The sequence below is a fragment of the Pongo abelii genome, chromosome 19, assembly GCF_028885655.2.
Source record: "Pongo abelii isolate AG06213 chromosome 19, NHGRI_mPonAbe1-v2.0_pri, whole genome shotgun sequence".
In the NCBI taxonomy this organism is placed as follows: Eukaryota; Metazoa; Chordata; class Mammalia; order Primates; family Hominidae; genus Pongo; species Pongo abelii.
In genome coordinates this window covers 56,513,997-56,538,438 of record NC_072004.2, presented here as the reverse complement: position 1 = coordinate 56,538,438, position 24,442 = coordinate 56,513,997, and the positions used below count along the sequence as shown (strand labels likewise).

The following is a 24,442-nucleotide window of genomic DNA, read 5'->3' as shown; positions in this document are numbered from 1 at the left end:
CGAGACGGCAAGCTCTTTTTAATCTAAAGAATCCATCACATCTTAGATTAAGGATTAAATGCTAAACAGTTCTTGTTTGTGATTCCTTCTCATCTGAAAGCATTTTTACCCCCGTTTTAGACTCTCCAAACTAGTCAGTTGTGAAGCAGGACATAGCCTTTGTTTACACTGAAACTGCAAATCTGAGGCTGATATGTCAGCCCCACAATACTGAGGTATTTGGGGTGTTTTGTTGTTTTTATTAACTTTGGGGACTGGATTCACATGCAATAGATATTAACTGAATACAATTTGGTTGACCAAGCATATTTTAAAGACAGCTGGGTGGAGATGCAGGTGAGCCAGCATTCTGGGTGTACGTGCAAACCAGTGTGTGGAAGGCGGGGAGTCAGTTTCACCTCCTGCAGCACCTCACATCCTGATGGCTGCACAGTAAAACACTAGTTTCCTTGGAGGAGGAGTTCCCAGAGGAACTGCGGAACCCCAGTGTCTTGAGTGAAAGGCAGGCCCTGCTCTGTTCACCTTGTCCGTGCCAACATTTTTTATCAAACTGTCCTGTTTTCCTGCTGGGAAACTGCCCCACTCCACCCACCTAGTGCCTCACTGGTTTCCTGACTGCCACGAGGTTATTTTTTAACCTGCTCTTCCTTGAAAAGCACCACCTCAGTGACCCAGAACGTGGACTCCTCCCCTCTGGTCACTAGGACCATCCCACTCTAATTACCGTCATCTGCCTCTGAAAGTCATGGAAAATTAGCAGCAATAGAGCGGTCTTCAATTCCTCTAAGCCCCTTTCGTACTTTTAATTCGCCGAAATTACTAGGAGGGCAGAGAGAAGAGGGTAAATGCCTGGCTTCTGAGCAGGGCATGGGTGGGCTGGGTGGAACTAGCACTATCATTTTTTTTTAATTTTTATTATTATTATACTTTAAGTTTTAGGGTACATGTGCACAATGTGCAGGTTTGTTACGTATGTATACATGTGCCATGTTGGTGTGCTGCACCCATTAACTCGTCATTTAGCATTAGGTATATCTCCTAATGCTATCCCTCCCCCCTCCCCCCTATCATTTTAAATTCAATTGCCCCGGGGCCTGAGGGCCACTTCTGGTAATTTAGGCTATGGCTTAGGGCGAGGTTTAAAACGTAAGAAAGGAATGACTATCTTGAGCCTCCAAGGAGATGCACTGCAAATCCCCCCGCCCCAAAATACAACCCAGGTTCTGGGAATCCCAGCCCTGCCCTGGGGACAAACCCCAAACCCAAATAAACGGCCTCCTCCTAGGCGCTGAGAGCCCGCCCAGCTTTGTCACTCTGGGTCCCTGCCCCTCCGGCAAGTTGCCGGGACGGGCGGGACCCTAACCAGCCGCTCTCCCCTAGCCCAGGCTGGGCCGGGCCGAGGGGTGGGGGAGTGGGCGGTCGGGGAAGCGGGGGGCGGAGTTCCGTCCTCTGATGATTGGCTCTGCGCGGATGGGCTGCGGCTGCGCCCGGCCAACCCGCGGCGTGTTGCTATGTGCTGAGCCGAGGGGATAGGCGGGGGGGCGCGTCCATCACGGGGTAGCCCCCGGCCCGGACCCGGAGGGATGCGGAGTGGCGGCCGCGGCGGTGGCGGAGACTGTGGCTTTAAGAGCGCGCCGGGAGCCCGAGCCCCAGCCGGGCCGCGCTTCGCCGCTGCGCACCCCAGCGGAGCCAAGCCCCGCGCTGGCCGGACAGGGCCGCCTGTCGCCGGGTGAGTGCGCCGGAGTGCGGCGCGGGCCGGGCGCGCGTGGGCGTGGGGCGCGCTGTCAGCTCTGGCTCTGGGTCCCCGGCCCCGGCCTCCGGACTCCCCCGGCCGGGCCTGCACGGGGTTGGGGGTGCGGCGCCCTCGGTTCCTCGTGGGGTCCCCGTGGGCGCCGGGGACGGGGAGCGGCTGCCGGGCCACGTGACCGGTTTGTTTACAAACACTGCCGGGCCCGCGGCCGCCCGCGGAGGGAGCCCAAGGGCGCGGGACCCCCGGCCGGGGCGGGAGACGCGCGCCAGGGGCTGGGCGAGTCTGCGGGGCCAGGTTTGGGGCGGGGGCGCGGAGCTGGGATCGCCGCTTCCTCCGCGTCGTCCCCGCGGGTTCGGACTCCATGGGGTCCGGGTGGGGCTGGGGACGCTCTCCGTCCTCTCGTGACGCCGCGTCTGCCTCGGAGAGTCCTGGGGACACTTAGGTCCAGGGGCGCCGCCCTGGGGGCCTTCCACTGTGGGACTGGGCGCCCTCGAAATTTCTCGGAGCGCGTCGTCTGCCCCGACCCGGGTCGAGGTAACCGCAGCCGAGTTCCTCCCTGGCCGCGTCCCGGCGCCTCCCCGGTGTCCTTGCCAAGGGGGTGGGCGCGAGGTCCTGCCCGACGGAATGCGGGGGCCTCTGCCGCGAGCGCCTCCCCGGAGCTGGCTCTTAGGGGCGGCCCCGACCTTTCGCCACTTCCAGTTCACCCTGCTTGGCCGCCGACCTCCTCTAGTGTCTTTCCCGGAGTGGTGGGCTTTTCTCCGGTCTTGGGGGCGTGCGGGGGTGGGGGACACCTGTTCTTTTGGACTTATTGTCCGGAAGATTGCCACCTCTGCCTTCAGTCTTAGCTGCGAGAGTTTAAAAAGCCAGGTGAGCGACTGTCTTTTTTTCCTCCGCTTGGTGCGGAGCTGCACCCTCGCCCGCCCCCCAGTCCCGCCGCTGTGAATGGCCCCAGGGAACTGCTCCGAAGCTTTGCTGGGGGTTTTTGCTTTCTGGCCTCCTTGCTGATTTGCTGTCCTTGCAACTTGGGAGGCTCTTGAGTGAGTCCTTGCCTTTGGTGAATCTGAAGGCTAACGAGACAGCTGTCTTTTTCTCTCTGCCCTTCCTTCCTTGTTCTTCCTTGTTCCAAAGCACTGGGCAAGAAGGGTAGCGGTCAGCTTCCCTGTGCCTCACAGAGCATTAAAGGTCCAAGAAGTTCAGTAAACCGCCTCACTGGCTCTGGGGTGGGACTTGATTTCACATGGTTATTGCTCCCCCGTGCTTTCCTGCCTCTGGGGGCCACAGGGCCTATGAATGGCTGAGTCTCGCCTCCGGTGAGGAACATTTTCATTCTTCTAAGCTGTGTTTTGAGTGGCTGCAAGTTCTTTTCCCCAGAAACAGGCCCAGCCTGGGGAGAGCTGTGCAGACTTCCCCCTTGGCACCATCCCCTGTCCCCAGCTCCATGATCGGATCTGAGGCAGGAGTGCAGTGGGAGCCTCATCCGCTTCCTCAGTTGGGCTTTGCCGGCGCAGGTTAGCATTCAATGACAGGATTTCTTGGATCTGTCTTGATATTTCTGTGCTTGAACCAAAATCAAGAAGCTTGGAGTTAGGGGTGGAAAATGGAAAATAAACACCATGCGCAAGAAGACTGTTTTCCTTCTTCCCTCTAGGAGCATGGTTTTCAGACTCTGAGTGGGACCTGCACTGCATACAGGTCTGTAACTGAAATAAGTTTCAGAGAACAATAATCACCCTTACTCCCCGCAGTGTGCTCTGTTTTAAAGGTTTTTTTTTTCTACTTCATTAAAAAAAATCAACTGCTGGTTATGACCCATTAATTTGATTTCCTGACCAAGCAGGTCCTGACACATAGTTTGAGAAGCATCGCTTTAGGGCAGAGGTCCTCAAACTTAAATGTGTATAAAGATGACCTGGGTAGTGTTTAAAAATACAGTTTGTCAGGCTACTCCGCAGATGTTTATTTCCAGTGGGCCACAGGAATCTGCATTTTTACCAGGGGACCCACGAGATTGTGATGCAGGTGCTTGATAAGAGCCCCTGATCTAGTGGGAACTGGAGGCAGTGAACAATGAAAGGAATTAACTTGGCTCTGAAGTGCAGTCAGGTATGTGACCCCATACTCTGCAATCCCAAAATCACTCAGCTGCCAATCACACTAGCTTAGGCTTTGAAAAGTCTAAGGGCACAGTATTGTTTGTTCTCAACTGCCATGAAGCAGTTGGCTTTAAGAGGCTGGTATCCCTCCCTCTCCACTCCAGCCTGTTTGAGGGCTGCTGCACAGTGTTGTGTACCAGGAGATGTTTCTAGGTGTGTGGGGGTTGGAGATGTGAGTAGTGCCGATGAGTTGCATGAGTTGCTGTGCTGTTCATAGATTATGTGAATTCTCATGGTTTTGAGGCAGCCACACAGTCCTTGTGCCTGGGAGATTCACAGTTGGCCAGCTGAAGAAAAGGTTGATTTTGTTTAGTATCTGTGTATTCCAGACTGTGTAGCCTCGGGGAAAGGCAGGCAGGTGACTTTTTATTTGGGGGGGTGGTGAGGAGTCAGGAGTTTGTCTACCATCAGGTCTTAATAAGAGGCACAAGTTCCCATACCTCCTGGGCTACCCCAGTCCTGGTTACGTCCCATTGTGATGGCCCAGTCCCTGTGTGCAGGTGAATCTTGTTAGGCATCCAGTTTCTGATGCTGTTATCTCCGCCTTCAGGCACAAACACACACACGCCTGATGCAGCCACAGGTTAGATTTTTCCCTGTTAGTTATTGTGTCCAGACATATTGGTAGGATACATTTATTTGAATTAATGAAAGCTGCGATTTAGCTTCAAAAAGGACTCTATCCAAATTCAACTTCAACTGTAGCCCTTCTTGCTAAAGGTGTGCCTTATGGGAGCATTAAGTGTGGGATTTTAAAAATTAACTTTAATAATGTTCAGTTTGGCCAAGCAACTCACATTCAGAATGTTTAGTTTTGAGCATATGGAGAAAAGAAAGCAACAAAAGGATGGCAAGGGATAAGATGTCGCAGGATTGGAAAAGCCAGAAGGAAGAGATGTTGAAGTGAGATTCAGATGGAGGATGTGATCAATTCCCATTGTAAATTACCTTGGCATTTCCTTAGGGTTTGTTACGCAAACCACTAGGTGCTCTGACAACTGCATTCCCCGAGCATAAAAAGGTATAAAGTTTTGGAAAAGGAAGAAACATCATTTTCAACTTGAGCCTGTAACGATGGAAAGCCAGCCAGGGCCTGCAGGCTAAAGATATTTTTTAGAGTTGTTAGTTTTCAGTGACATTGTCCTTAACAAAAGGTGATACACTTGAGTCTGTGAAGTATTGTACTGCCTGAGTTTGTTTACCTGGGAGCTGTGGATATAGCACTGGAGAGCTTAAAAGTAAATCAGAATTTGCTATTCCCTTGTCGCCAATTTGCCAATGGCTTCCCACTGCCCTTCAGATATAATCTAATTCCTTTCCCTGTAGGCACCACACGGCTTGTCCTACTCCCCCATCTTCTGCCTCATCTCTTACCAATCCCCACCCTGTCCACTCTGCTTCTTCCTGCTTAAAAAAAGCTCGCCTTTCTAAGGTTTCTGAAACATGCTATACTTATGTTTGTCATAGGGCTTTTCTACTGCTAGTAACTCTTTCCAGGATGCTTTCTCCAAATTTTTCTTTTCTTTTCTATTTGAGACAGGGTCTTGCTCTTGCCCAGGCTGGAGTGCAGTGGTATGATCTGCTCACTGCAACCTCTGCCTCCCTGGTTCAAGTGATTCTCCTGCCTCAGCCTCCCAAGTAGCTGGGATTACAGGCGCACCCCACCACGCCCGGCTAATTTTTGTATTTTTAGTGGAGACGGAGTTTCACCATATTGTCCAGGCTGGTCTTGAACTCCTGACCTCAGGTGATCTGCCTGCCTCAGCCTCTGACAAGTGTTGGGATTACAGGCATGAGCCACCGTGCCTGGCTCTTTCTCCAAATTTTTGCGTGGCTGACTCTAACTTGGTTCTCAGAGCTACTTCCGGACGGACCAGTTATCTAGAACAGCTCCTCCCTTCTCTGCCCCTCAGCCTCTCTTAATCCCCTTAACTTTATTTTCTTCAAAGCACTTTAATACCGTCTGGAAATATATTATCTACTTGTTTGCCAACACGGAAGCTTGAGAGCTTTTCTGTTTTGCTTACTGCTGAAAATGCTTGGTGTGCAGTAGACACTGGATAAATATTTGTTGGTTGAATGCATGAATGACCAAGAGAACCAAGGTTTAGATTCTCTAGAGGAAGAAATATAGTTTGAGAAGAGGAAAAGATTATTCTCTTTTTCTGGGATAATATAGTATTCTCTCAGAATTACTTTCACTTGCACTATTTCTACTTTTCACAATAGTTTTCATTCCTTTATTCCATTTATAGATTGGCAAAGGCTCCAAAAGCTCCATTGTTATTTTGTTGTCATTAATAATAAACAACTCTTACCTACCCCAGTAACCTTATTCTAGGCCTCACTGTTTGTTTTGTTCTAACAAATGTTAGCATTTCTATCAGTAATCACATTTCATTAATACCAGGCGGCACTATATGTGGGGCTAAGAGCCTGGACTTTGGAATCAGAAAGACCTGGATAATTAGCTCTGTGACCTTGGCAATCTACTAAAATTCTCTGAATCTTTCTTCCTTATTTTTAAAATGGTACTAATAATAGTTTGCATCACACAGGACTGATGGGAGGATTAAATGAGACTGCAGGGGAAACCAGGCACAGAGCCTGGCACCTAAGCACTCAGTGCTAGCTATTAATAACAGCACTTATATTAATAGGCGGATTCCCCTCTCTCTGGCTCAGAGGAATCCATTCTCAATCCATTGATTTGGGAGTGGACAGTGTGTGGTGGGGTCAGAGGAGGACTTCTTAATATAAGTAAGTAAAGACTGAAAATGCCACTTACATCTATTTGAACTGGAATGGAATTTAGAAACCATGTATTTGCAAGCTGACTGCTGCCCAACACCCACCTGGAAGAAGTAACAGTTACAGAAGTTTTTGGAAGGACATGTTGTCTATCTGCCCCTGTGGCGATTCTTGGTTTTAGACTTGATTAGGCTGGGCCATCTGCATGCGCCATTATGTCAGCCCCTCCATTGTTATTTTTACTGAGTTGGCCTTCAGTGTCTGCCCTTTGCTTTATGGAAGGACACTGTCAGAAATAGCTTTATATAACTTGTTACTGTAATTCTTGTAAGGGTTTATATTGTTGAAGACTAGCTACATATTCAATGCCCCCTTTAAGAAGTTCATGGGAGAAATTCTTTTAGAACCTAATGTCTCTGAAAAGCTTTGTCTCTCCTGAAAACCTGGTATGCTTTTTCTTTTGTGGAAATTAGAAATTTATAGCATGATATTTCTCTTTTTGCTTTGGCTACCAGGAAGTACAGAGTCAAATTTGTACAGGCTTGATTTTAGTGACTATGTAGGGCCCTGCATCCTAATTTTTTTCTAGTGTTAACCTTGTAATTTTTATTTTATATTAATTAGGTATATACTGGGTTGGGCATTAAAATCGGTTTAGGTGTTAACATTTTGGAGATATAAACATTGAGGTTCAAACAGACAAAAAGGACTTGTTTTAAGACATAGTGCTAATTAGGGCAAAGTGGAAGCTGTAAACCATACCTTCTGTTTCTCAGACCAAGGCCTCTTCCTACTCCTGCACATTCTGGAATAATACCAGCTCGTCATCTAAACCCTAAATAGCCCACGTCTCCATTCTAGGCAGAGTCTACCTTCTCTCTGAAACGAGGCAGAGCAGCATTCTGCTTGTGAGGTGCAGCACTGCCACCTGCATTCCTGTTACCTGGTTGGGTCAGCAGCACCTGGGTCTCCTGAGCTACAGAGCAGTTAGCCCTCCCCTGTGGTCTTAAAAGCAGTGTGTCTAGACTGAGTGGCTTTGATTCGAAACTGGATTGCTGGCTCCAAATGAGGTTACCCTCCAGTGTCTGGAGTTCCTTTGTCTGTTTCTCACTGGGAAAGGAAGGCTTGACATCCAGTTGGCAGATGGGTGCCACTGAGGCTCAAACAGGATCTTCTGGGTGTGAACGGTGACCAAGTTCAGTTGCACCAGAGAAAGTGGCTTTGTTTTACCTGATATGAAATTTTTGGTTCTAGGAAATACTGACCTTTCTAGTGATTTGTTTTTTGTTTTCTCAAGGCATTCTGTTCAGGAGTACCTGGGGCAAATAAGTGTAGGCATGGAACAGATCCTGCCCATCAGGAATATTTTGATCCCTATTTTCGAGATGGATTGGTGAAGAATGAAGAGGATTTACACATACAGAAGCATTCCATGGGGAACAGTTGTGCAAAGGCACCGAGGCGTGAACATAAGAGGGAGTGTATGGGGAATGTTCAGGAAGCACGTGAGATGGGGAAAGAGGGCACTGAGATGTAGTTCTCAGCTACCATGGCTGCAGATAGAGCACTCCGTGGGAGTGGACTGTGACTTCCTTCACAGTAAGGGTGAAGAGCACTGCACAATGACTAATTGCCTCAGATCATAGGCGTCCCCAGGAGGGAGGCTATCTCTAGGGATTCTCGAAGCTGGCTGCCTTAAGAATTCATCGTCCCGCTAAAGGGCTACAAAATCAGAATTTTCAGGATGGGAAATTTGTAACAAAAACAAGAAAATAGTAACAACCCCTGAAAAACTGTTTCCCAGGTTCTTCTAAAGCAGCCAACCCCACACATGACTGAGGTCTGGAAACCACTGAGGTCGTGGTTGATCCCTCTGGCAGGAGCTACCAAGCAGCCTTGGCTTTTGGCCCCCTTGGCCCCCTTGCCCTTGCTCTTTCTATTTTTGCTTTTTCCTTTGTGTTGCCCCTACACGTCATCCAGGATATCTGCACCGCCCGCCCCCCCGCCCCCCGCAACGCTTTGTTTCTTCTTTTACCACTTTGGTCTTTGTCTGTTGGGGGTCCGTCCCTACGTTGACCCATTGCCAAATGGACCATAAGAGAGAAATGAATTAACTTTCAGGACAGGTTACGTTAATGGTATAAACGTGCACATTACATAAACCTAAATTAAATAGGGCTTGCAGTTTGTTTTGCTCACAGGGTTCTTTGTAGGATTTGAGGAAAAGTTATCCCCACACTTAACTGCAGCCTTAAAGCTAAGTACCTCATTAGCAGAGAGGTTTAAGAGCTGAAAAGTCCCTTTTTCTTGTGCCTAATCTGTTGTCCCACCTTCTGGCTCAGGTTATTCCCATCCCTCATTTGTTTTCTCCCATTTCGGCAATTTAATGTTGAAGCATTGAGCTGAGAGTCTGAGGGTGTTTAGAGAGAACTTGACGTCTTCATTTTGCATTATGTTGAGTTGACTTAGACTCTCCCATTCTGCTTGAAGCTCTGGAAGGAATTCAGGGACTGAGAATGCACTTCCTCAGACTCTTCTCTGGCTTGGGGAGGAAGGATCTACTTGCAAGGGACGGGGGATTTGAATCCTGGTTTTGGTCCTCTCTAATTGTGTGATCTTGGGCAAATTGTTCTTTTTTCTGTGTCTGGAAAGCAGGGGTCATCATCATAATGCCTGTCTCCCTGAGTTGTTGTGAGGATTAATTGAGATATGATCCCTCATAGACGCATAACAGGGAATTAATAAATTGTAGAATCCTGGAGGTTTATCTGCAGTTGTTCCAGGGCCTCCCTCCCAAACTGCCCTCACTTCCTACCTTCCTCCAACCAAGGCTTACTGAGCTTTCTGAGCTCCTCTTGCCAAGCTTTGGGCTGCGTATGAGGGCTAATTAACCAGACATGGTCTCATGTCTGATTAACCATGGCCAAGAATGGTTTGCAATCTAGTGGGAAGTCTGACCAAGAAACAACTAATTTTGCGGAACTTTTTTTTTTTTTTGAGATGGAGTTTCGCTCTTGTTGCCCAAGCTGGAGTGCAATGGCGTGATCTCAGCTCACTGCAATCTCCACCCCCCAGGTTCAAGCGATTGTCCTGCCCCAGCCTCCCGAGTAGCTGGGATTACAGGCACCTGCCACTAGGCCCGGCTAATTTTTGTATTTTTAGGGTTTCACTACATTGGCCAGGCTGGTCTCGAACTCCTGACCTCAGGTGATCCACCCGCCTTGGCCTCCCAAAGTGCTGGGATTACAGGCGTGAGCCACCGCGCCCAGCTGGAACTTTTTTTTTTTTTTTTTTTTTGAGACAGAGTCTTGCTCTGTCGCCCAGGCTGGAGTGTAGTGGTGCGATCTCGGCTCACTGCAGGCTCCGCCCTCCGGGTTCACGCCATTCTCCTGCCTCAGCCTCCGGAGTAGCTGGGACTACAGGCGCCCGCCACCTCGCTTGGTTAATTTTTTGTACTTTTAGTAGAGACGGGGTTTCACCGTGTTAGCCAGGATGCTCTCGAACTCCTGACCTTGTGATGCGCCCACCTCGGCCTCTCAAAGTGCTGGGATTGCAGGCGTGAGCCACCGTGCCCGGCCGAACTTTTTTTTTTTTTTGAAATGGCGATGTCTTGCTCTGTCGCCCAGGCTGGAGTGCAGTGGCGCCATCTCGGTCACTGCAACCTTAGCCTCCCGGGTTCAAGTGATTCTTCTGCCTCACCCTCCCAAGTAGCTGGGATTACAGGCGTGTGCTACCACGCCTGGCTAATTTTTGTATTTTTAGTAGAGACGGGGTTTCGCCATGTTGGCCAGGCTGGTCTGGAACACCTGACCTCAGGCTATCTGCCCGCCTCAGCATCTCAAAGTGCTGGGATTACAGGCATGAGCCACCACACCCAGCCGTTTTGCGGAACTTTAAAAATTTAAGGTGGCTGGGCGCGGTGGCTCACACCTGTAATCCCAGCACTTTGGGAGGCCGAGGTGGGCGGAGACCATCCTGACTAACATGGTGAAATCCCATCTCTACTAAAAATACAAAAAATTAGCCGGGCGTGGTGACTGGCGCGTGTAGTCCCAGCTACTCGGGAGGCTGAGGCAGGAGAATCGCTTGAACCCGGGAGGCGGAGCTTGCAGTGGGCGGAGATCGCACCACTGCGCTCCAGCCTGGGCTACAGAGCGAGACTCCGTCTCAAAAATAAAAAAAAAAATTAAAAAAAAGGGCCGGGCGCAGTGACTCATGCCTGTAGTCCCAGCACTTTGGGAGGCTGAGACGGGCGGATCTCCTGAGGTCAGGAGTTCCAGACCAGTCTGGACAACATGGCGAAACCCCGTCTCTACTAAAAATACAAAAATTAGCAGGGTGTGGTGGCGGGTGCCTATAATCCCAGCTACTTGGGAGGCTGAGGCACGAGAATTGCTTGAACCCGGGAGGCGCAGGTTGCAGTGAGCCAGATTGCGCCATTCCACTCCAGCGTGGGCAACAAGTGCGAAACAACGTCTCAGGAAAAAAAAAAGTTATATTAAAAAGGTAAACAGGCTGCGTACATTTGCTGGGCCTCAAAGGATCAGAGGCACGTGGTGGAAGCACTTTTAAAAAGGAGGATGGAGGGAGAACAGGGACTTCAATTCTTGTTAAAATCTGTCTGCTATTCCCATTCAGAGAATAAATCCAGAAATGTGCTGTAGAGTGAGTCTCCTCCCTTTCCCACCCCATCCCCTTTCCTCTCCCTCAGTAAATGGCACCACTGGATGACAGTTTAATAATTCCCAGAACAAAATAACTTCCAACTTTGGGCTGGCGATGGCTAGGTCTTTAGACATACAAGCAACCTTTTGAAAGTGTCTCTTCCCTTTTTTGCTCTTCAGTTTTTAAAAAGTTCAATTTCCAAATTCCAATTGCGGAAAGGCGGGGAGCCCAGCCACAGATGTCAGAGTCTAGAGTTTTGGATTTATTTGAATTGGGAGATTAAAGTCAGAAAGCCAAAGGCATGCTGACAGCTGAACAACAGAATTGTATTGGCATATTTAGGATAGGTGGTTTGTAGCTAATTGGGGCCCCAGCTGTGCCCTGGGGGACCAGCAGTTTAAAGAGAAATCAAGGTCACACGGTGCCCAGAGTCTACAACACATTCATGTATTCAGCAGATATTTGAATGTGGAACACACAGATGACAATCAAATAATCACCTCAGTAAAAGTACAGCTGTGGATAGTGCTATATGTGTGGCATAGGGGAGCCTGACTTAGTTGGGGCTGGACGAGGCCAGGGGGAGGGTTCCCTGGTGCAGTAACTTCTGAAGATAGGCCGTATCTCTTACCCTATTTTCCAAGACCTTGTTTTCTTCATAGATCTTGTAAATGGCTGTTTTTCATTATACTTTAAGTATTGCCCTGTCTGGGGACAGAGAGATGGACCAGATTTTTCTCTGGGTCACAGATCATGGGAAAAATCTATTTGTTTTGTTTTAACCGGGATTATCATCTCTGAGCATGATCAAATACAAAAGGAAGGACTGGTGTTGAAGGGCGGCAGTCTGTTGGGGCTGGAGGAAAAGGGCACATTTGGCTCTCTCGTCTGCATAGTCAAGGCAGGGTTGAGGGATCCCTCGCCTTCTTGGCTTGAATCAAGTCTGACACTTCATTTTTTTTGTGACTCATTCTTGCCTGGGGTAGCAGCTCAGACTGTCCTGGGGGTCTTGTGGGGATCACCTTGGAAGAAGACTCCTAGGTTGGAACTCTTAAGCGTTTCACTAGGGGTCTAGAAGTCCCTGCCTGCCTGGGAGGGTCACTTGGGAAGCTAACCCAAGGGAGCATACACAGAGTGTGTGAAGGGCAGAGCAGGAAACGTTTCTGCTGTCAGACAGCAGCCAGGTAAAAGCATCAGAGGCTTGTGTGGTGTGGCTCATCCAGGTAATTTCATGGCCCTACTGAGTTTCATACTCTATCTGATGAGTTGGCATCACAAGAGTTTACTGGCTTTTTAACTTTGTAGAGCGTTAATGGTGTGTAAGTCGCATGTAATGCCCAGATTGGATATTTTAAATGTACTGGATAGTGGCAAACTAAGTAAGGTGATTTAAAAAATACCAGCTTTACATGGCAGTGTGGTTTCACTGATGGCCATTCATTTTACTCAGTTAACATTTATCAAGGATCTCCAGTACGCTGGAGCTGTGAGTCCTGTAGACACTACTGGGGGTGGGGTTGGGGGGATCTGGAAGGCTGGACCTTTGACTGCAAGAAGTTCTCAGTCTGATGAGGATAGAGACTCATGAACAGTGTGATAAAATGCCATTCCAGAGAAAAATTAAGTTTTTTGTGTGCTGGGAGAAGGGACCACCAGCTCTGCTAGGGTCCTACTGGAGCTGAGTATTAAGGGATGAGCAGGCATTTACTCATCCCTTAACGAATAAGGTAGGCAGAGAAGGTAGGGTAAGGCATTATAAGAGCTGGAATGATGTAAGGAGCACAGGATAATGACTGAGTTTGATCTGTAGGAAATAGGTTTGGAGTGGGGTGGGGAGGTGATGACAGCATAAGGAGAGTTCGGCCCAGGCTCTTGGTGCCACTTGAAGAGTTGGACCATGTCTTGTAAGCTACTAGGAAACCACTGGATGTTTTGAAATGTGAGAGTGTGTGATCAGGTTGTGTTTTATAAACAGAATTCTAGAATGGGCTGGAGAGGTAAGAGCTGAGTCAGGGAGACCTGTGGGAAGCTGTCGCAGTAGTCCAGAATGAGAGAGGATGGGGTTCACAGTGCTGCTGCTGGTGAATGAGGGTGGCAATGGGAGGGTGCATCTAAGAAGCAGAACCAACTGTCTAGGGGACAAATGAAGTATGACATAGAAGGGGAGCATAGAGGGTGTTTCCTGCTTGGGCAGCTGGAAAGCAGGAACAGAATTGGAATGAAGGTGATGGGAGTCTCACTATGTTGCCCAGGCTGGTCTTGAACTCCTGGGCTCAAATGATCCTTCTACCTCAGCCTCCCAAAGTGCCGGGATTACAGGCATGAGCCACTGTGCCCAGCATGGAGACATCCTTTATAAAGGAGTCAAGGGTTCAGGAGTAGAAGGCTAAGGTTTAGAAGGCTTGAGAGGGTGTGGGTAAGAAGGCCCAGGGGAACAAGAAGTCAGAGGCACATGGCAGAAGCACTGCCAAGAACGATGGAAGGAGAACAGCCAGGGAGATTGAGGCTCAAACAGAGAGGTAGGAGAAGAATCCAGAGAAACACAGTAAAGCCCATTAAGGAGCATTTCAGATGAAAGCAACTGAAGGCAGCACCAAGTTCAAATAGTGTTAGCATTCAAAAGTATTAGTGTTTGTGGCTCACATCTGTAATCCCAGCACTTTGGGAGGCTAAGGCAGGTGGACCACCTGAGGTCAGGAGTTCGAGACCAGCCTGGCCAACTTGGCGAAACCCCATCTCTACTAAAAATACAAAAATTAGCCAGCAATGGTGGTACACGCCTGTAATCCCAGCTACCCAGGAGGGTGAGGCAGGAGAACTGCTTGAACCTGGGAGGCAGCGGTTGCAGTGAGCCAAAATCACGCCACTGCACTCCAGCCTGGGTGACAGGGCAAGACTCCGTCTCAAAAAAAAAAGTATTAGTGTTTGGACTTGGCATGTTGGAGACTGCCTGTATTTTTGTTACTCAAAATCCTGGTTATGATAAATGATATTCATGAAGCATTGCCAGAAGGCTCTGTAGCTCTTCCATTCCTCCAGAGCAGTGGTCCCCAACCTTTTGACACCAGGGACCAGTTTTGTGGAAGACAATTTCTCCACAGATGTGGGGGATGGTTTTGGGATGAAACTGTTCCACCTCAGCTCATCAGGCATTAGTTAGATTCTCATAAGGAGTGCACAATCTAGATCTCTGGCACGCACAGTTCACAATAGGGTTCGCACTCCTATGAGAATCTAATGCCGCCACTGACCTGATGGGGCGTTTTGAAGGTTGACAGAGGGATACTTTCTCCTGAGGCAGGATTTGGCAGGCAGAGCATCACTACTACATGGAACCAGGACTTTAAAGGCTGAAATAGTTCTAGAGATCATGTAGGATTATCATCTGACGTATAACCCTCCGAAACCAAGACTAGACCCTGCATCCAGGGTTGAGATGAATGGTTGGTTTTGTTTATGAAGGAGTGTGGTTTCTTGAGAATCCAAGCTGGTTTTTATTACCAGCTGGGTGGATTTGAAGTCCCACCTGGTTCCAGTGCTGTAAAAGAGGTGTCTAGAAAATGATAATTTTCCTGTGGGCCTTGCACATCAGCTCCTTGGCAGCTTTAATAGAGGATTTTCAGAGAAGTTTTAGCAGTGGCCCCGTCCTGAGATTAGTAGAGTCAGTGTAGACCACAGAGATAACTTTTTCAATGCAGTAAGTGATGGAGTGGTCTGTGTTAGGAATGACAGCAATAATATCAGGTCCCCAGCTAAGCCACAGAAGCCTACTTAAACCACAATGTACCTTTAAGTCGATTAGCTTAGGCCCTAACCTCCTAACCACCATGAGTCAACCTGGGGGACAGGAACGCTATTCCTTTTGGTCTTGTGAATAGGAACAATTCCTGTGCTTTTTCTCCCTCACTGGTAAGGGTGACTGTAGTTAATCAGGATTATTGAGTATTAACCATGTGCTGGGTGCTGTGCTGAATACTCCAATTGCGTTATCTCATTTGATCCTTCTGTCTCCTGCAGGAGGTAGGCACTATTGTTATCTCCTTTCAGGCAGTTTGCCCAGTGGTAATGTAGCTGGTGAGAAGAACCAAGACGGAATCCAAGTCCACCCACCTCTAGATCCTGCACTCTTAACCACTGGGCAACACTGCTGCCCACCTCTCTCATTGGGCGGGCACAGGTCTCTCTGTGCTCTCTGCTCTGGGCTCAGGATTCTGGGGAGAGTAGGATGGGGAAGGAGGACAGCTCTCCCAGTATAAAGGCCTTCCTCGCGATTCCACCTCTCTTTTTTCTGTTTCCCACTCCCAGAAGTAGCTTGCCTCCTGCTTTCTGCCGCCACCACCATTTAGTGCCTCCAGCCAGGGCTGCTTTCATTCTTCACAGATGTTGGGACAGGCTATGGCTACTTAGTCACGTTCCTACCCTCCTGTCCTTAAAGTTAGCACAAGGTCCCTTTCAGTCTTTCTAAGAGTTTTTAATTTGTTTGTTTTTTAAACCTAGACCAGCAATGTAAAGAATAGGCATGGATGCCAATGACAGGCCTTTGAGTGGCACCCAGGAATTGTGGTTTTCCTGGGCATCACAGCACGGGATGGGGGTGGAGGTGGTGAGGAGAGAATTGGGTTGGATGGAGTCTGGGGACGCAGGTAAGTTTGCCTCCTTCCTCCTTGCTTGGAGAGGGAGGGCGGGGCCTCATCACGTGTGCTACCTGTGCAGGTAGGTGGACCTGTCCAGTGAGCAGCCAATGGGAGGCAGAGGAGGTTCAGTTCAGTGATGGTGTTTAGCTTCTACTGTGTGTCCTGTGCTGCTGAGTTCATGGGGTACAAAGATGACTCTTGGAGCCTACCTGTAGTAGAGGATACAGAGTCAGAAAAGGGTAATTTCAATTTCAGTAGGGTTAAGGTGGAGGTGAGCACAGGAGAGGCCACTAAGCCCAGTGTCGAGGTGACATTTGAGCTGAGTTTCAATGGACAAGTAAGGGCCTTGTGAGGAAAGATGGAAAGGTTGTATCAGCCTGAAGGAATGGCATCAGCAAAACCATGGAATCATAAAGTGCGAGCGTGGTGTACTGAGGGGACCTACAAGGAGTGGTACAAGTTGCCAAATGCCTCCTAAGAGAGTTCCTGACACATGATAGACTCTTAAATGTCATTTCAATAAATGGAGATGGAGGATAAGGTATAGAGGATGAGATGAGTCCGAAGCTATGCATGGGCGTCAGTGGTAATACACACCTGGAATGTATTATATGGTTACTACATGCCAGGCACATATGCTGAGTACTTTTCTACTAACTTAGTTCATCCTCATGTGAGCCCTATGAAGTAGATATTATTGTCTCTATTTTTTGTGAGGAAAGCGAGGTCCAGAGAGGTTAGGTAATTTGTCCAAGGTCACACAGCTAGTAAATGACAGAGCTGAGATTTGAAACTAGTTCCAGGTTCTTTTTTTTTTCTTCTTTTTTCTTTTTAGGATTTCACTATGTTGCCCAGGCTAGTCTTATACTCCTGGCCTCAAGCAGTCCTTCCGCCTCAGCCTCCCAAAGTGTTGGGATTACCGACGTGAACCACTGTGTCCAGCCGGCCCTGTCTTTTTAACCACTGCTCTGTGTTGGCCTTTCTGAAAACTTTAAGAGTGATGACATGGTCAGATCTCCTTTTTAAATAGACAACACTGGCTGGCATGCAGTGGGTGGATTTGAGGGGGAAAGAGGCCCAAAGGCCTGCCAGGGCTGTGTGAGTCAGAGATGCTTACTTTCGGGCTGTTGAGAGCATGGCCACTGAGGAAGCACCTTTAAGAAGGACCTCAATACTAACGCATGCCTGTGGTTCCTCCAATATTATTGCCGCCTTGTCTCATCTTGAAAAGAGAATTCTAGATCTGGGGAGATGTCCCAGTGGTACCATCTCAAAGAGATGCTTGAAGACAAGTTAAAGGATCTTAGTGGAAGGGGCAGGCTGGAATTTGGCTACACACAGGCATCAGGTTCAACATAAATAAGAAAGAGGAAAAATAGGATGTTCCCAAAGGACCCCAAACTCCATGTCTGTCTGAACTCTCAGGGCTTCTCCTTTTTCTTTTTCTTTCTTTTTTTTTTAAGCAGCAGCATCTGTTTTTCTCCCCCATTGGCCATTAAAAATAATAGATAAAATTTTGGTGTGTATTGTGCGCCAGCTCTGTGTAAGCACTGAGATCATCTCACTTAACACCTAGAACCCCTGTGGAGGTTGGTCTTATTAGAGATGGGGAAGCTGAGGGTCAGAGTGATTTCGTAACTTGCCAGAAGTCATGCAGCTAGAAAGGAGCAGAACTGGTTTGTGTGAGTCCAGAGCCCACTTCTTTTCCAGTCTTCACCTCCTCTCAGACACCCCATGGAAACAACAACACAGAGGCATGCCTTGGGGCCAGCCTTGTCCGTGTCTGGAGGAATTCCTTCTTGTAGAGAGTCCCACTTCTCAGGTCAGTTTCCGTGGCTCGGCATGTGGTGGTCCAGCCTTGCTTCCACATCATTCCTCACGTTCTTTTGTGGCTTAACAAGAGCGTCCCACCTCCCGCCCCTCCATCCTGGTGGCACTCAGAAGGTTCTGTTTTGAGTTCCAGTGGCAGTTACTCCCTTTTGGGGAAGGCCTGTTGGCCGGGGAGGCAGCGTGGGGTGGGGGCTGGCCAGGTTGGCATGTGCTCCCTGTGCATTTGTCTTTCGAGATGGTGTATCGAAGATTTTTGTTTTTAATCATAATATCTTACATATTTTCTTTCTGTGCTGCTCAGTGAAAGCTAGCTAGGGGTGGTGGCAAATCTTCCTTTAATTTCCACTGTGATGGATTATTAGTTCACTTAAAACGGTGTTTAATTTGCACATGTGCCCCGAGGCTTTTAAATATTAAGCTCATTTGATGATTGTTGGAAATCAATTTGGACTCCACAGTTATGTTCTATGAGTTGGACTCATGAAGCCCCATGGACCCTGTTGCCCCATTAACAGGGGCTAAAGTTCAAAAATTAGAATGATGAGTTAAGCTCCATACTCTTAATTTCTTCCTTTAAAAAAATCAATTTTCTTTCCTAAGGATTGACTCAAAGACGCTTTTAAAATTTTTGCTTAAAAGGGAAGAAGACAGTGCAGATGTTGATTTTTTGGTCCCCATCTCTCAGCTCGTTCCTCTCATGCAGCCTGCCCTCCCCTTTCTCAGCCCACAGGCCTTTTTGTTGTTGTTGTTGTTGTTGTTGAGACGGAGTCTCGCTCTGTCGTCCAGGCGGCAACCTCCGCCTCCCAGGCTCAAGTGATTCTCCTGCCTCAGCCTCTCGAGTAGCTGGGACTACAGCTGGGACTACGGGTGTGCGCCACCATGCCTGGCTAATTTTTGTATTTTTAGTGGAAACGGGGTTTCACCATGTTGGCCAGGCTGGTCTCAAACTCCTGACCTCAAGCGATCTGCTGCCTTGGCCTCCCAAAGTGTCTGGATTACAGGCGTGACCACCTTGCCTGGCCCCCACAGGCCGGCCTTTTTGTTTTGTTTTGTTTTGAGACAGAATCTCGCACTGTCACCAGACTGGAGTGCAGTGGCGCAATCTCGGCTCACTGCAACCTCCACCTCGCCCGTTCAGGCGATTCTCCTGCCTCAGTCTCCTGAGTAGCTGGGACTACAGGCATTTTTAGTAGAGGCGGGGTTTCACCATATTGGCCAGGATGGTCTCAATCTCTTGACGTCGTGATCCGCCCGCCTGAGCCTCCCAAAGTGCTGGGATTACAGGCATGAACCACTGTGCCTGGCCCTACAGGCCTTTCTTGATCCTGTTTCTCCTTGCTTTCTATTTACCTCTTCTCATTTCTTCAGTTTGTCCTGTACCAGTTGAACAAGATTCATATTTCAGCAAGCCACTTTTTCTTCCCTTTCTTTTTCTTTTCTTTTTTTTAATGCTCTGTCACCCAGGCTGGAATGCAGTTGGAGTGAACACTGTGTACTGCAGCCTTAACCTCCTGGGCTCAAGTAATCCTCCTGCCTCAGCCTCTCAAGTAGCTGGGATCACAGGCGCGTGCCACCATGCCTGGCTAATTTTTTGTAGAGTTGAGGTCTTGCCATGTTGTCCAGGCTGGTCTCGAACTCTTGGGCTCAAGCAATCCTCCTGTTTCAAAGTGCTAGGATTATAGGTGTGAGCCACCACATCTGGCTTTTCCTTTTTTCTTCTTAGGAAAAGAGTCCCTCTGTAGGATGCCTGTTTATTCATATTTAAGAGCAATGGGGAGGAGAGTGACCCTGCCACAGCAAAATGTAAGGCTTCTTGTCTAGGCCTCCCAGAGCCTTTCTAGCACCAGACAGCCTGGGCCATTGCTTATGTGGTAGATTTTTCTCTTGTCTTTTTAGGTTCAGAGCTATGGTGAGGATGGAATGTACATGTGTGTGTTTGTATGTGACACACTCACATTTAATACAAACGAGAAATGCTTATTCCACAGAAGGTAGCTTTGAATAAGTTTCGGGATTCAGATTTGAAGCTGAGCATAACCGGAAACTTCTACCTGTAAACTTTTTTTGGGGGGTTTCCTTCAGAGGAGAAGTGAGAGAAGAAATAATTCTACTCTGGGGAAATGCATAATTTAGAAGCTGTCTGCATGTATAAGAAAACAGACTCTGTATCTGCTCTCTAAACTCAGCCTGGCAGCCAGGGTCATTGTTTCTTTTTCTCCCCTCTGTGTTTGTGTAAGACGGATGGGTCTGGTGCTCTGTGTGCTCCCCAGCGGGCAGCTAAGGCTGTGGACTCGAGCAGCATTTGGCCTGGGGGAAGCCTACTGCTTGTTTTCCCCTGCCTGTCTTTCCTATTTCCTTACCCTAACTCACCACCCCTTCCTTTCCTGGACGTGCTGTCTATCCTGAAATGGAACCAGGAGTATTAGAAAGGTTGAAGGGCCAGGTGCAGTGGCTCACACCTGTAATGCCAGCACTTTGGGAGGCTGAGGTAGGTTGATCACCTGATGTCAGGAGTTCAAGACCAGTCTGGCCAACATGGTGAAACCCCGTCTCTACACAAAATACAAAAATTAGCCAGGCATGGTGGTGGGCGCCTGTAATTCTAGATACATGGGAGGCTAAGGCAGGAGGATTGCTTGAACCCGGGAGGCAGAGGTTGCCATGAGCCAAGATCATGCCACTGTACTCCAGCCTGGAAGACAGAGTGAGACTCTGTCTCAAAAAAGAAAGAAAAAGAAAGGTTGAGGGTATCTCAGGAAACTCCAAGCAGGGTATTTGGCTCTACCACCTTTCTACCTGTAACACTCTGGCACCCAACAGCATTGGTCTTCTGTGGGCTGTTTTGTCATTCACCTTACCTGCTACCCAGAGTGTGCCCAGGGTGTGATGAAGGGGTTCTGGATCCAAAAGTTTATGTATCTTTCGTCCTATCTCCTGTGATGGCCAGACCTAACTCTGAGGCAAAGCCGAGAGAATTATTTCCCACTTCCATTTCCTTCAAGTATTGCTATAATGTTCACTATAACCTGATTTTACGTCTTTAAAACTAGAGGTGGGAGACTGAGCAGGGGCAACATCATACGTTGGCCCCCAAAGGTCTGAATCCCTTCAACAGTCAGATAGCTCACATATAATTGGTCGCTTTGCATGTGGAGCCTCCTTGGCTCAGGGCTGCAGAAGAGAAGTGCTCTCACTGTGGGTTAAGGAGTGGTGACTGATATTGTCCTTCAGCCTAGTGCTAGTTAGTGATGTTGGCCACTCAGGAGGATATAAAGTGTCCCAGAAGTATGGCGGCTTCAGTGACTGCTTTGGTGGGAAGGATTCCAGGGAAGACGGCAGCTTCGCTTTAGAAGATTTGGTTCCAGGGAGGTTTAGAGGAAAAAGAGGACGATGATTTGCAGGCTTTCTCTAAAGATCCAGATGGATCCCAGACATAGTCCAGCCAGGAAGATCTGATTTTGTTTGTCTTCCTTCCCCATCTCCCTAAATAATTTTTAATTTTATCTTCAAAGCATGACGCAGGTGTTAATTAACACTGCCTGCTCTCCTGGGAGGTAGGCAAGTGGAAACACCACCCCATTAGTGAAGCCCAGGGGATAGCAGGTGCGGAAGCCTCAGGCAGGTGAGCCACAGGGAAGCAGAGGGAGTCTTAGACCTCCTGGCCCTGCCCTCAGACCTTTACTTGGACTTGCTGCTCACTTAGTTACCTTGGGAGCCACCTCACTTTCTCAGTGTCCTTAGTTCCCAGTAAAAGAGCTGAGGCTGTGGTAGAAAAGATGTGTGATCCTATGGGATGAGTAATGGAAAGTCTAAGGGCTGGGAGAAATTCTGGTAAAATTCACTGTTACTGTGAATTTTAGATGCAGGATTCTGATTATGCCATTGATTTCATTCATTTGGTTTAAAAAAAATGTACTGAGTATTTACTTCTGAGTGAGGTGTGTAGTAAAGAGAATCACTTCTTCTGAAAGAGCTGGCTTACACTAGGGATCCTGCTGATTGGGAACTTGATCCTTCATATCCCATGCTCAATCTCTAAAGCAAAGGCTGGGGTGTGGGGTTTGCTGCCTCTGCAGGTAATGGCTTCAAGCGTTGGACTCTCGACATCTGGAAATGGATGAGAAACCCAGGTGTAACTGTTGGACGTGGTGAACCTCTAGAGGCTGAACTTTCTCTTCTCCTTTAACCACTCGCCTTGGTTGGCTCAGGAGGGTGGGGTCCCTGAGGAGTCCTCTCCCTGGGGCTGTAGGTGGTAGCACATCTTCAAGCCTGATGTTATCTAGGGTTGCCTGGGAATGATGATAATGCGTGTGCTGGGTGTCTAATGAAACTGCTGGGATGATACTGAACTTCCCACTCCAGAAAAGCAGCGAGACTGGAGTCTCCAGTGGTTTCTTTCTCATTCATTGGGTATCTTGGGCATGATACAAGGAACAGAGAAGTGGGTCATTTGATCCTGTAAGTGTTGCCTTCTTCATGGGTGGCAGTTGGATTCTGCTTGCTTTGTAGGGAGCCCTGCTCCATCAGCCAATGTTAGTCCTCTTCCCTTGATGTTACAGGCTGCTGAGAACTAGCCCTAGACCTCTGCGTGAGGGTTCTTCTGCCGAAGACATCACCAGTGTGTGGAGCCTGCCACACCCACCCGCTGCCAAACCACGGCCTTTACCTGTGTCTTCCGGTGTTTCCCGTGCGACCCATCCTGTGGGAGTGCCTCGTGGGCTGCCCCAGAGTTCACCCCACGCTCAGCAGCGCCAATGGTGAAGATGACAAGATCGAAGACTTTCCAGGCATATCTGCCCTCCTGCCACCGGACCTACAGCTGCATTCACTGCAGAGCTCACTTGGCCAATCATGATGAACTAATTTCCAAGGTACACGTTTCCAGCAGGCCTTCCTTGCCTACCCTGGGGAGGGCGCTTAGTGCTCCTGAGGTTGCAGAGGTTTACAAGCTCTCTCAAGAATATTTGTACTCCATCTTTGTACAGGGAGGGCTGACCCACGTGACCATCTCACTCAACTGAGAAAAACTCTGAGTTGGAGGGACAGAGTAGTCGTTTAATTTGTTATTTTGGAAATGAGGTGTCATCCTTGTTGGAGGCTTTGGGAGCTGGCAGCTTGCAGGCCAGAGAAGGGAGGGGCTGGGGATTGATGGGAGCCTTGTTCTCAGCTTGCTTGGTTTAGGTTGGCGGACGAGGAGTGAAGAGTGCTCCCTGCTCAGAAGGTGAATTCTAAGAAAGCAGGGGGATGTCTTGTAAGAGGGGTTCCTTAGAAAGATGAGAGAGCCCCCAGGAAGTTGTGAGACTGTGGAATTACTAAAATGGGTGGCCTTTGGCAGGGACCAAAAGTGGCTTGTTGAAGAGCTGACCTTCTGACCTGTGGGGGCCGTCAGGGCTTATACATGAGGTAATATGGCATGACATTTGATCATGATCAGAAGAATGGAACCCTATTTTTCCTGAGGTGCTTAGGCAGCTGCTTTCTAAAGTTGGGGCTGGGGAATTATTAATAAGTAAATAAACCAGCATGCCATTTGTGCAGTTCAGGAAATGGATCCTTCAGGCAGCGTTCTCAGGGGAACTGCTTCCCTCCTGGCCCTAGATTCCCAGGGGAAGAGAAACAGGTTTTACTGGGCTGCATGACAAAGAGAGGTCACGGGAGACTTTTCCCTTGCAAAAGCATCTTTACCCAGAACTTGGACTTCACGCCATTAAAGTAAAAAAAAAAAACCCAACCCATCTTTATGCAGACCCAGACGAAGTTTTTTGTTTTGTTTTTAAATCAGTGTTCCTCATCTGTTTACAAGACCTGCTGGAAAAGGTGGCTGTTGCTTTCTTTGCCTCTGGTTTGGTAGTCCCAGCCAGAGAGGAATGAAGGATCTAGTCAGCTCTTGTAGAACAGTCGTCTCCAGCTGGCTGATTTGACCTAGGAGGTGAAGACAGCTGCCCAAACAACCACATCTGTAGTAGTAAGGCTTTTCAAATTGGGCCTGAGGACCGAACCCCTCGTTCTAGCCTTACTCCAGGGTCTAAGGTGACCACAGAGCTTGAAGCGTACAGCCCCTTAGAGTCCTATCCTCTGGCCAGACTTGTGAATCTGCCCCACTTTCCTTTCTTTATGGTTCTGCTAATTCCTCTCCTTTATGCTGCTTATGTTGCAGCCAGCCTTTAGCTTCCTTCTCAGCTTCCCTTTGAATTTTGGGGAACCCCTTGAGTCTGGAAGTTTGAATGTGTGGAGGTGTCAGTGAGAGAAGAGAGGAGTTGGTCTCTTGGACGTTGGAATTGGGTTTGCAAAGTTGTAGGGGAATTGTGAGTTGTCCTTTTTTTTTTTTTCCCTTTGGAAATCTCCAGAGAAATTATTTGCCTGTATCTACTGGGGAAGCCAAGGCATCATTTTTTTAATACAAGGAAGCAGTGCTATGTATCATAAGAAATTGAGGTAGCAATAAGGTATTTTAGCACCCTCTATGTACTAAAAACTGCAACTTGACACTTTATAAATGTTATCTTAACTTAACCTTCATATGAAGTCTTTAAGGTAGGTGACATGAGTCATACTTTATGCGGATGAAGAAGCTGAAACTCATAAAACTTGTCTAAGACGTCAAATCAGAGGTTCAGAGAAGAGTGATTACTTTGAGTGAGTGTTCAGGAGGGATTGCC

The 24,442-nt window shown here is 48.4% G+C and overlaps 1 protein-coding gene across 2 annotated transcripts in view; it reads left to right on the top strand.

The window, feature by feature from the left end:
- Positions 1-1,463: 1,463 nt before the first annotated feature.
- YPEL2 (yippee like 2) overlaps positions 1,464-24,442 on the top strand; it is a 67,427-nt gene continuing 44,448 nt past the window's right edge. Inside the window, exons 1-2 of one of the 2 annotated variants that reach the window (XM_009236468.4) lie at positions 1,464-1,729; positions 22,343-22,654. In XM_009236468.4, the coding sequence (XP_009234743.1) occupies positions 22,538-22,654 (117 nt within the window). In that variant the 5' untranslated portion in view covers positions 1,464-1,729; positions 22,343-22,537. 2 annotated transcript variants of the gene reach the window in all.